Below are 12,544 nucleotides of genomic sequence, written 5' to 3'. Positions count from 1 at the left end.
TGTTAAGTATATTTGTACTACTAAACTGCGGATTGCACCCGGATTCTTCGCAGTGCAGAGGCGTTTTTCCGCTCATATTTTTACAATTTGCAATTTGTTAGTAGGCCCTGACTGGTCAGACACAACGCCCGAGCCAGTTTATTGAATGACGCTTACTCGCACGGATAGGTAGAGATAGAGAAAGCGGAGGAAGAAGGGAGAGAAAGCAAGGAAGGAGATGTGAGTGTAAGCAGATTGCAATATACAGTTTGCTACACTGTGCCGATGGAGGAGAAAAAGGGAGGATAAAAAAATTGGGGGACCCTTAAGCTTCGCCTTTAAGAGTTGAACGCGATAGCGAAATCCGGCCCCCAGTGCGCACTTCAACCACTAAGTGCATACTTATTAATGTGTATTGTTACACACACACACACACGCACGCACGCGCGCGAATTGTACAGGCTTTCGATCTAAAGCAAGAGTCGCATGGCCTCCAAGATATACGCCGCGCGCCCGCCCTCTCGGATGCCATGAAAAGTCGAGACATATTTCTCACAATGCCTCACAGATGGCAGCACATTATCTAGCGTTTGCTGCGTTGGCTTGATATGTTTTCCGCTAAATGGACATAGTTGTCCGTTTTTAGAGCTGTTTGAAAGTTCGTGTGTGTATTTAGCGGCGATGGCTGCACTATCCCGGCCTTTTTCGACGTAGTTTGATGGCCTCGCGATTGCGCCTACAAATCGCCGTATGGGCTCGTTTTCGTCGTGACACCTGCCGAACAAAATGCATTGAGACTCCTTTCACTTCATGACATTTATGTAGTGTTTTTTTCCGAAGCAGCTGCAAGTAACATCCTGGCTTTGTGGTAAGACACCTGCCTGCCACGCGAACGGCCCGAGTTCGATCCTCATTGGGACCGAAGATTTTATCGTTTATTTTATTTTCTACTTTCTAGATTTTTCACTCACGGATGATTTTTCGCTCACAACCAACGGTGCCGACTCCGACACCGGAATTTCTGCGACACGAGCTCTCTAACGCTATCGCGTTAATATAAATGAAGAGGAGTGTTGAGTTTACAGGAACGTAGGTGAGTCCAGAACAAACACGCGAAATAAAAAAAATTGTGGGCAGCCTATTGTCCAAACAGATGTAACTAGACATGTATGGTTAAAGGAGTACTGACACGATTTTGAAGTGCAGCAAAACGGACGTTTTTGTTTTCCTTGGCATGTAGTGTTAACGCTCTCCCCACACCGCATCCGGGAAACACGTATAAATATTTAAGTTTGATTTTAAAGTTTTCATCTCCCAGTATCTGCAAGGCAGCTTCACCGCATGGAGAGCCCTATGACGTTTCTAGTCAGCTCACTTGGTTTGCGAAATCTGGGTTCTGCATGCAGCCTAAATCACAGAAATTGCTGTCGGAGGCACTGGACGACAGTTCACTCATCATGAACCACGTTCGACTGACAGCAAAGGACAGCAGGTGCATATTTCGTGGGTTGCAGTCTGCCCGTGACGTCACAGGCAGACTTGACACGTCACTATGAAGCCGCCCTCTCGAAACCGAAACCGAAACTGCTGGTTGAAAGAAGCGGTATCAAAAATATATGCAATGCATCCCCAGGCACCACGACACTCTTTTTAGGGTTCTCGACACCCGTGCTTTCATTTAGAGCAACAACCCGAAAAATTTTAAAATTCATGTCAGTACTCCTTTAAGCCACTACTTCCCTGGGCATCGTGAATTACTACGAACAATAAATCAAAGCGTCAAACTAATCACGCTCGTTATTGCGGTGGTTAAGCATGTTGTGCAGTTCCATGCATGCAGACCTCACGCGCTATTAAAGTGCGCCGTGGACAGCGTTATCTAAGCCATCCTAGCGCGGAAAACACGAATTAAAGCCTCTGGATAATTATAGCTCCTCGCCATTGCATGCGACAGCCCAAGGTTTTTGTTATCGTCTCTGGCACTCGACGTAAATTTATAGAGTCCGTGCACGCGACATCGGCGCATGCGCTTCTGATGCTTTGGCGGTGACGCAATCCTGCTCGCGAATTCAGTTCGCCTGTTTCGCAACCAGATCACGCAGCTTGTTTCTCGTCGCGGTTAATTGCTGTTCAGCCTACAAAGATGAAGAGATTGACACGAAAGCATTCAGACTCTGCATCTTTTTTGTGGCGAAGTATACACTGTTTCACGGATGAGTTTCGGTGCCGCCATATTGGGCTGTGGCATCGTCGTTTTGTATCTTTAATGACTAAACTAACAATGCTACGGTAGACGCGTACGCGCGGAAATAGTTTGGTCGGTGCATTCGACATTTCATGACCTCATCAATTCACGTCGTGATATTGGCCGCGAGATCGAGCGTAGTCGCCGCCTGGCGGCTTCTGGCTGAACCGCGCCTAGTGTGGATTGCTCCATGCGTCGTCTGCTAGCCACGTTGTGTTTGCATGTGTGCGTACGCCATGCAGGTCCTCAAATAGCGGTTTGTTCCGTTGCGTTAGTACAATTTTAACCACTCGTACGTATGCCTAACACTATGTAAAGAAGCATTTGGCCTTGATCGGCTGTATATGTACTGTAATAAGGACATTGAGTGCACTTGTCGAGAGTGCTGTGTGTGGTCGTCGTACCCTCCGCTCACGAGTCATATCAGTGTAGGTGCCGCTGTGTGGTCCCAGCGCATTGCAAAGTGCACTTGGCGTTGTCCTAAAGATGAGAAGTAATAAATCTCATGTGAATGTAGCCTTTAGCGGCTCGGTGGTAAAAAGAAAAAGGGCTCTCATGCGCTTGCGCGTTGTGGTTAGGTGTATAACATTAGGACTGTCGTTTATAGGTTACGCGACGAGTTTTAGTTGTGTACGGTCCTGGTCACACTGCAGAGAAATATTTCTGTCAAGTCACATCTGACACATCGGTACGTAAATTGTCCCCTAAACAGAACAGAAAATTGAATGACGGAAATCGCAAAACTGAGTTGCCTTGCGCAATTATACCTTGTGGCGAAATGTATACAAGAACACCCGTGTACTTAGATTGAGATACGCGTTAAAGGGCCTTGATGGTCAAAATTAATCCAAACGGCGCATTTTACATTTATGTCGTAGTAATTTCACGCAAAGCCACATCTTTTTTTCTTTACATTATCTTGAGCGCTTGTGTTGCGTTGTTATAGTAGATTGACGGAAGGCAGCGGACATTATTCACATGAAAAAACGTACTTTGGTCCCGTGAAATACCCCGGCCGTTGTTCCATTACTGTCGTGCAAGTAATCAATCGAAGAAAGTTCCGTGCTGTACATTTACCTTTGTGTACTGTTACTGGAATAAAAACAAGCGTGTGCGTGTTAGTCTCCGTAGCGATAAAGCGCTGTCCGGCTTTCCTCAGTAAACCCATCAACTGTCCTACATTTCATGGAGAACTGAATAAGAAATGCGGATGAATATTTGAGCACGCAGTTCACATAGTGCTATTTTAACTCATCGTGCAGGAATATGGGCTTTCTTTTGGTTGGGGGGTATGCAGATGAACAAGAAGTAAATACTTAATTCAGGCGCACTACATCAGTGAGTAGTAGGTGGAACACAAGATAAACATGTACAAAAAAAAACGAGAAAACGTCATCTATTGCGAAAACGCCGACTGTTGCCGAAGGCGAGCAACCCGTTCGTTGGCAGAATGCGCTTCTCTCACAAGTAATAGTAACGTTCGGCGCACTTTGTGCATTAATTCGGGAATGAAGAGCGCACACATTATCAGAAAGCTCCAGCCAACGCATTTTGCTTGCCGGAAATCGGGTCATCTTCGTGAGGAAATGCCAGCAGCACCAAAGAAAGCAGAAGAAACAGCCAAGAAAAAGAGACAGGGACAGGTAGGATGCTGGACTAACAACTGACTTTAATTCGATGAAGACGCGAACAAGAAACCGATATGAGCATGCGCAGCAACAACCAGTGATAGGTGATAGGTTGCCTTTCAGTGATTCATGGTTGTTGCTGCGCATGCTCATATCGGTTTCTTGTTCGCGTGTTCATCGAATTAAAGTCAGTTGTTAGTCCAGCATCCTACCTGTCCCTGTCTCTTTTTCTTGGCTGTTTCTTCTGCTTTCTTTGGTGCTGCTGGCATTTCCTCACGAAGAACTATGTACCAACTTGCCCAACCCTAATGAAATCGGGTCAAATCGCTCACAACAAAGTGATGTTGTGTGCGTTTGTATACGCGCTGACAACGGCCTATCCACACTAGCGCGGCGACGGTGCTGCCACCTGTAGCCCGATCTCGCGGCGAATACCAAAATAAGGAAACATTCGTTTGACAGCCCAAGATGGCGGCGCCCATGTGTCTTATGTAAAATCTGTTTCCTACAATATTTACTAGAGGGAACTCTGGCGCTGCGATCGTTCAGCCACCATGGGAACGATTGGTAGTACACGGATTTGCCTAAACTTCGTGCTTGCGGCTTCGAACGCACTTGTGACTTTGTTTATTGTTGTGTTTCGGCTTTTGTTTCGTATAGACGAATGGATCGTTGTGAACTTTGTGACCCGATTTCAATCGGGGAGCCTAGAAAGGTCAAGGTGGTGAAGTGGAACTGAACGTTTGCTGAACTTCGTCTTGCGATAAAGCGGCTGCAGGCCATTCGGAGCCAAGCGAAGCCGAAAGAACGAAGCTTAGACAAATCCATGTGCTTCCCATCGTTCCCATGCTTGCTGAAGCGCCATGCGTTGCAGCTCCCATTGACATTAGCGCCAGTCTTCCCTCTAGTGTGTTATCAGGAAACGCTATGGGTCAAGGGAAACGAACTATCGCGATAGCGTCCGGCCTGTTCTCGTCGTACGCTTGCCGAAACTGTTCGCTCGCCATTATCTGTGACGTCACCAAATCCGCGGTCCCTGTCCTGGCCGCGCCGACAGCTAGTAATAACCAACATCAGTAACGCAAGCACGCATTTCCACCAAGCCAAACACCACACACTTGGTGCGGTCGGTTTAACACCCCGAACCTCTGGTTTGAGTGCTGGAAACGTAACGAAGACCTATGTATTGTAGCGTTCTGGATATCCTTGATCAAGTCCTTAGCTGTGAAAGTGAAATGAAGTGTTGTTTAAATAAGTTCGCTAAGTCAACGCTTGACTGTTCTTAGCCCGTATACACTCCTTTTTCTACGGCAGAGCTGTTATGCTCGAGGTTGGCCGTGTGTCGTAGATATAAAATTATCATCATCATGAACCGGGACGCACACTCTTCATTTCCGTCTTCTGCTTCGCTGCCAGAACACGTGCGCCCATTTCTCCGGCGTGGATTGCAATAACTCTGATGGGTGAGAGAACGAGTACAGACAGAGAGAGAAAGAAAGAGAAATAAAGTTAGAGAAAGAGAAAAATTATGGGCGAAAAACATTCCTTGACGAGAGCAAGCACAGTCGTGTATAGTACAGCAAGGGGTGGGAAAGAGAGAGATAAGAGGGAGGGTAAAAGCCTAGCCAAGCCAAGACCACCTATACCCCATCTCACAAGCTGGTTGCAGCAGGGTTGAAACTACGAGGTGTAAACAAAATGCTTGCGCAGCAAAACATAGTTCTGTTTGTAATTGCAATATAATTGGAGAAGGTTAAGAAAACTGCGTTTGTTTGGCACGTGCTACGTCACCGCAATACGTGATGCGCTAATCACGATTCACATGTAGGTCATAAGCATTTATTTATTGTATCGGTAACTGCCGATAATTGTGATGACGAACAAGCATGGCAGCGCCCGTGCAGACAAGATCGCCCACTTCGATCCAAGCTCGCGCTTGCTACTTGCCCACTTTCCTGGCGGCGATAAATAAACGGTGAAAACGCCTATCGCTTTGTGTCATCTCACGCTGCATGAAGACAAAGTATCAGGTACGTTTTGTCCTTATTACGGAGATTAGCTGTTTGTTCAGCCACGCATGCTAAGCCTTGTACGCGGGAATTTCAAAATAAATCTTGGAAACAGTGCAAAATAGATACGAATACATCGCTGTCGAAGCTTTATGATACAAATATAACGCAAACACAAGCGTCCGTTTAGAACTTTCGGGCCGTACAGCTCACGACGGCTACTTCATAATTTCGTGGTGCAAGGAACCAGCGTCGACGTGTGCTGCCATGTTTGATTTTTTATTTTAACACGAAAGTGTTTTATGCCGGGGTCCACCACGGCTCCACTGACGCATTTCCGTCACGGATATGACGTAAAATATAAAGACTAACATATGGCAAAGAAAAAACTAGAAGGAGAAGTTCCGTCACCGGGAGTCGAACCTACGACCTCTCGATCGCCAGCGCGCAGCGCGAAACGACTCCGCCACAGACGGCATGTTCCCTGCTGTGGTAACGGCGAGCTATTTATGTACACCATTTGCCGGTGGCGGTACTCAAAGATTGGCGGTACAGCGTGTTTTCGTTATCACTAGCGAGATGGCGCGAAGGGCTCGAGGAGCGCGCTTTAAAAGTCGTCCCCCACGCGGATCAGCGCGCGCCTCGACAGGGCGTGGTCGCTCGTGCGGGCGCTTATCTTGTGATCTCGGTGGTTTGTACGTCTTGCGCTCTGCCTGCAAGTTTCCGTTGAGAGCACGAAGGTCACCTCGCTCACTGCAGCGGCCGCTTTTGCGAAAGGAGCGCGCTGCTCACACAGAAATAAGTTACAAGTTCGCGCTCATCCTGTATATATGTTCGTTCCGCGCGTCCTTTCTGCTTGAGCAGCGCATTGCAAGTCTCGAGCGGCTTGCCGTTCTTCGCGTAACATTACAATTTGATGCTGTAGCATTCATTCCTTCGCGCTTGGGGCGAAAGAATGCACTACAAACGCTCAACTACGTCTGTGAAGACACGTTTCACTTTCGTGGTATACCGATTCCTATGATAGAAGGATCAGCCATGTCTTTTTTTTTTTCTGGCGCTATCGTTTCTGCCCTACGCTAAGAGCGTTGATGGCTACTGTGTGCTCGCTTAACTCGCCCAACGCGCGTTGTTTTTTGCGGCTCTGTTGTTGCTGCCCAAAGCTAAGAGCGTTGGTTGCTGCCATGGGCTCGCTCTACTCGCCCAACGCCTGGGCGCATACGCTATGGGGACGCCGAGCAGACGACGCAGCGCGGATGAATACATCATGGGGGGTGTTCGCTCTTCCTATTGGCTAAGCAGGCCCGTAGCTTTCACAGTGCTTCAACCAGCTTGCGAGATGGAGTATAGGTGCCCCCCAGTTCTGCTGTGACCCAGCCTCTCGCGACTTAGTGCGAGCTGCGCTACTTTTTTTTTTTTAATTCGAAGGAGTGCCCTTAGGCATAACATATTTACATAATTATCACGAGAGGAGCGTCACACGTAAACAGACAAGTTGAAGAACAAAGGTGTACGAGCTGTCCAACCTTATTATTATTATTTTTTTCTGATGTAGAATGACTTTAGGACTTTGCGGGGATATCGGTACTTGTAGAACATTGCAGAGCAAACAGGATACATTTGTGCAGCTTCGCGTGAGTGGGGCGCCAATGCGATCGGTTTCTATTCTGTCATCGCTCGAATGCTAATGGCGGTCGTAAAATCGATCGTAAAATGCAATCGGCCGTCAAGGCGCGCGATCAGGAGAATGGAAGCTACGCGTACTCTGTAAAATCCCGCTTTTATACTGGTATGATCGGCTATTCGAAAATGCAGTGCTTTTCCACAGGATATGCGTGCACGTTTCCTTTTTTCTCGCTACTCTTTAAGTCAAAAGCTATATAGAATATTTAACGGGTGGGTCTCAGTTCCCTCATATTGGGTTGTTAATTTTGCCGTTTTATATCTTTAAAGGGGCACTGACACAAACGTGTGCAGTTGTCGCTTTTTTTTTTCTTTTTTTCTTGCGTAAAATGAAAGACCAAGTCCTCAACAGCCTAGAAAACCGTGAAAAATTCATTACAACGTGTTTTTAAAAGCTAGTTCCGGTTCCTACTGTACCCTGATGTCACGACACGCTATGAGCATCTCGTCATGTGCTCGCACAAGATGTCGCGACGTTTCCACGGCCGCTCCGCTGTGTGGCTCCGTTGGTTACGCACAAGCGGCCATTTTGAATTTTTTTTTTTTTGGTGACGCGCAAGCGACCACATTGTATGTTTTGGCACCTGACGTCATCAACTAGCCATACTGGTGCGTGAAGTCACCAGAATTGACAATGTGGCATGACGTCACGCTAGCACCGATGTCAGTAGGTGCGCCATGCGAAAGTTCACTACAATATCAAAGTAAAATATTTTATCAGCATTCACTCGCTCAGAGCTGTCTCTGTGTACAAAAGATTTGTATGACGTAGTAAACTCAGTTTCGAAAATAGGTACCCCTTTAATTATAGACTAAATGAACAGTGATACGGCAGACGCATACGCGTGAAAACGGTTGGGTTGGTGTATTCAAAGTTTCATTACCTTATTATTTCGCGTCGTGATGTCAAAAAATAATGAAACCTTCGTTAAACAGCCGAAGGTGGCCGCTCCCATGTGTCATGAAATATCGTCTATACTCGCATAATTGCGGACGCCAAGGTATTTAGTGCATCAAAACATAAACACGTTGTTGAAGATGGCGACATTCAAATAAGAGAAGAAGAGTGAAAGGCAAAAGGAAGGAAAGGCCTGTTGCAATACAAATTAACATAATGCAGGAATACGTGTCTTTTTTGTTGTAAACACTGAAGTGGTCTAAGCGCTTGCGCATTGTGTGTAAAGGGCACGGACTCACGTGTGGCGTGCACTTCCAGTCAAGCTCCCGTTGCTAAAAAAAAAGAAAATAAAGAAAACAAACGATATTGTAAATCAGTCGTGCGGAAGTCTGAAGGATGGAGTATGTTTCTCGAAAGAGAATTACTGTCATTAACTCAAAGGTGGCACTCTTCGTAGTACGCATGGACGGATGACAACGAACACCCAGTACTCAAAAAAGAAAAGATGGCGTTCACATACCAAAGTTGCAAAAGCTGCTGTCACTTGTTACTTGATTCATTCATTAATTGTATCGATCATCTGTCGACTACTGATTTCTTGATTCAAGTATCGGTGAGACCGCTGCTCCAAAAAACTGCTGTTGCTACTGATAAACTTCATGAAAATATTACGGCAGCAACAGGTCATTCACGCAAAGCTACATAATATCACTGTCTTTTTTTTCCCGGTGTCCTCTAAGTGTCCAGTGTTGTCGCCCAGAAGGAAAGTTTGATGTGCCCCTGGCATGCAAGCGAATTTCGCCACTTCTGGCTTAACGAAATGCGAAAGTATGCACTACCGATGAAAAGCAAATACCGCGGACCACCGGTCACGTACCTGAATTTTCGTCGCGTTATCAGGAAGGTCGTACTCTTCAACGCAACGAATGCAATTCGCTCGTTTTTCCTGCAAGAAACAGAAAAAAATAGCAAAACAGAAAGGCGGGCTAGTTGGTACCGATTCATTCTTGTATAACAGAAGTGCAAAAAAGACATGGACACGAAAGTGCACAACACGATCGCTTACTCACAACTGGAAGTTTTATTGCTTGAAAAGAAAATATGCACCTAAACTCGGCCTAACACCCGCGCATGCGCACCGTGGACAAAGAAGAACTTTCTTTTGGTTTTTGGTTTTTATTTGTCCATGGTGCGCATGCGCGGGTGTTAGGCCGAGTTTAGGTATATATTTTCTTTTCAAGCAATAAACCTTCCAGTTGTGTGTAAGCGCTCGTGTTGTGCACTTTCGTGTCCATGTCTTTTTTGCACTTCTGTTATACAAGAATAAAACAAAATAGACTGTATAAGCCAAATAGAGAAGTACTGTCCAACGAGGTAGATTATTCGGCTAGTTGGTTGTTCCTAATTCAAACTGCAAGTAGGCAAAATACGAGCACGTAGATGAGGCATTCAAGAACACATGAACACGTGCGTGTCTCTTGACTCTTTCCTATGTCTTCGCATTTTGCGCTGTTTCCAGTTTGAATAGAATACTACAGCAATTAATAATACATCGACTCTGCTGGCAGACTTACCGAAGGTCGGTGGAATGCGTTACACAGGATTATGGCTGCTTCTTTCGGCGTGTACTGCATGCGAAAAAGAAAAAAAAAAAAGAAAAAGAAAGAAAGAACAAGATGAGAGGCGTTAAATAACTGACGTGACTTTCGCAGCCATAATTATAATTCATGTTCCTCGCGAGTGATTAAGCACGATACTCACAGGCTTTACGCATGTTTGACGCATCTTGACAACCTGCAATGAAAGAATTGAGAAAGAGCGAAACAAGATTGAGCTATAAGGAAATTGCACGGAATGTTACCAGTAGGCACTTAGCGATCGATGCTTGCGACCCCAGTTGAATATTAATTATACACTGAGCTCAGTTCGAGTGTTCGTGTCTCTCTAGACGTATAGAAAAAATGCTTTAGACATTATAAAGTGATGTGCAACTCCGCTCAGGGCTAATACACAATGTGCAAGCATATGGGTCCCTTCATGTTCTCCATTTTATTGAAATGCATATTTTTTCTTTTTCAGCACACCTTTTCGTTGTTATTCAGTAGCGTAGCCAGGTCGATTCTACAAAGCGATCGCCCTGGCGATCGCTTTGTAGAACTGGCACTACCCCCCCCCCCCCCCCCCAACCCTTCCGTGGCATTTTTCTGGCAACTGTTTTTTATATAACAACGTGGTTCGCGTAAGGCGCTGTAAGTTTGTAACATACACCTGTATCGTCATTTACTTTTGTATTTTTTGTATTTTTCATGCTTATTACCGTTTTAATTTTGTGAAAGTAATGCGAAGCGCGTGAACGGGGTGCATTAGTTGTGCGGGTACAAGCTTTGTATTAATCCTTAGACATTCCATCTAACGCCCGATCGGTCAAGCAGTGCAATGTGCTTAGCCCAATCAGTGGAAATCAATCCCGTTTGTAATAACCATATTTGAAATAAATTGAAATTTAAAAAAAATATGGGCGTCTTCTGTGCATTTGTACGATTACTGCGTGTGCCAGTTCTCCAACACCTGTCATCTTCATCTACCATCCGTCAAGCTCAGGTCATCAGCCTCGCGAACGTCTCTAGCTTTCATTAACGATAGTAATTAATTATTTCATTCATTCAACCATTACTTCAGCGTACAGGTGAAACATTACAGCAAATATCTGCTCGAAACCCAAGTGAAGTGATCAACTTTCCTTGACAAATTGTAAGCTAAAAAACAGTGAAAGAAAAAAACGGAGATTCAAACATGTACTGAATTTTAAACGCGAGCTTAAACTGATGAAAAGGACGCAAGTTGCGAAATACGAATCCCTTCATCACTTAGGCACCTCTCTCCCTCTTTTCAGGCCATGCTCCTTAGTTATTGGAACCGAGCCAGCAGAGCCAGCCAGTGCCGATCCTTCATAATCGACCGCGTCTACCTGAGCGAATTATGCGCATTTGTGATTTTGTTTTCGGCGGCCGTTACGTGTTTTCCTGAAATGCAGATGCAGGTTGCTGCCACTACGTACAATGAAAGGAGGTAGGCGCAACTCCAGCTTCTGCAACAAGATTATATTGTGTACACCTCCCGAAGTGGTTTTCCGTCAAAACCTGTACAACGCGATCTTGTCCAATGAGCAATGACTGCCAAAGAGGAAAGCCGGTCAGTGCTGTCGGACGGCAGCAGACGCATCTCGTCCTGACCAACTGGTAAGTTCACTCGTCCCTTACTTGCGGATATAGTTACGAGAAAGTCAGTATTGTGTCTTGTAAAATGGAAAATTTGTATCAGCTGGTTATGCATATGTGAAAAAAAAAAAAGATATTCGGGCCCATTAAACTTTCGCGCATGTGCACGATGACAGGTGTGTCATCTTCTGAGTGATACAAAGAGAGTGATACAAAACGTAAAGTTGATAACGCCTTCAATGCAAGTAGGGTGTAGTTTATGAAATCCTACTCTCCTGCCGGAAAAGTTGGTCATACCGGCAGGCGCCTCAACGTACGCCTAAAAGAGCACAATTATAAAATTGAAATAGAAACGACGGTCATCTTTCCGTTCATTGCAGATATTGTCTGTGTTTAATGAAATTTAGCCGCACGTACGATCAAAGGCCGGATCAAGGATAATTATATACGCTGGAGAAGTCATCGAAGGCATTTCGATAAGACATGTAGGCGAGTTTTGAAGTGCTGGGAAAGTTGGTTTTGTCCAGAACACTGTCTACACTAGACATATGCGACACCGGATACGCGTCAGTGGGTTTTGAATAATTGATGAACCCCTATGCATTTATATTGAGAAAATGCTCCAGCAAACTCTAGTATATGTAAATATGAATGGTATAGCCGTATATGCTGACAACAATTACAATAACAAGAACAATCTCTAGGCCGTTCTTTCCAGACTTCAATGACTGCGATCATGGTCGCACACTATGCCAACCGCGTTTCGTAATAACGACACAATGCACAGCATGGTCACTGGAGCCTGTGTTATGTTGTAAGAGATGACTTTTTTTTTTCCGGATCGATATATCAACCGGAATGTCCGAACGTATTGTGTAACTGGT

General features: G+C 45.4%; 2 protein-coding genes across 3 annotated transcripts in view; one reads left to right on the top strand and one right to left on the bottom strand.

The window, feature by feature from the left end:
* Positions 1-12,544, top strand: part of LOC119404492 (flavin-containing monooxygenase 5) — a 161,022-nt gene that overhangs the window by 36,639 nt on the left and 111,839 nt on the right. The window lies entirely within an intron of this gene.
* The window catches only part of LOC119404489 (uncharacterized), a 93,744-nt gene that overhangs the window by 17,814 nt on the left and 63,386 nt on the right, over positions 1-12,544 (bottom strand). Inside the window, exons 4-7 of the mRNA XM_037670999.2 lie at positions 10,204-10,236; positions 10,017-10,070; positions 9,320-9,388; positions 8,742-8,774 (exon numbers count right to left, since the gene is read on the bottom strand). Of these exons, the coding sequence (XP_037526927.1) occupies positions 8,742-8,774; positions 9,320-9,388; positions 10,017-10,070; positions 10,204-10,236 (189 nt within the window). The remainder of the gene's footprint in view (positions 1-8,741; positions 8,775-9,319; positions 9,389-10,016; positions 10,071-10,203; positions 10,237-12,544) is intronic.

This window comes from Rhipicephalus sanguineus, chromosome 9 (assembly GCF_013339695.2).
Source record: "Rhipicephalus sanguineus isolate Rsan-2018 chromosome 9, BIME_Rsan_1.4, whole genome shotgun sequence".
Classification (NCBI taxonomy): domain Eukaryota; kingdom Metazoa; phylum Arthropoda; class Arachnida; order Ixodida; family Ixodidae; genus Rhipicephalus; species Rhipicephalus sanguineus.
This window is presented reverse-complemented; position numbering and strand designations above follow the sequence as displayed.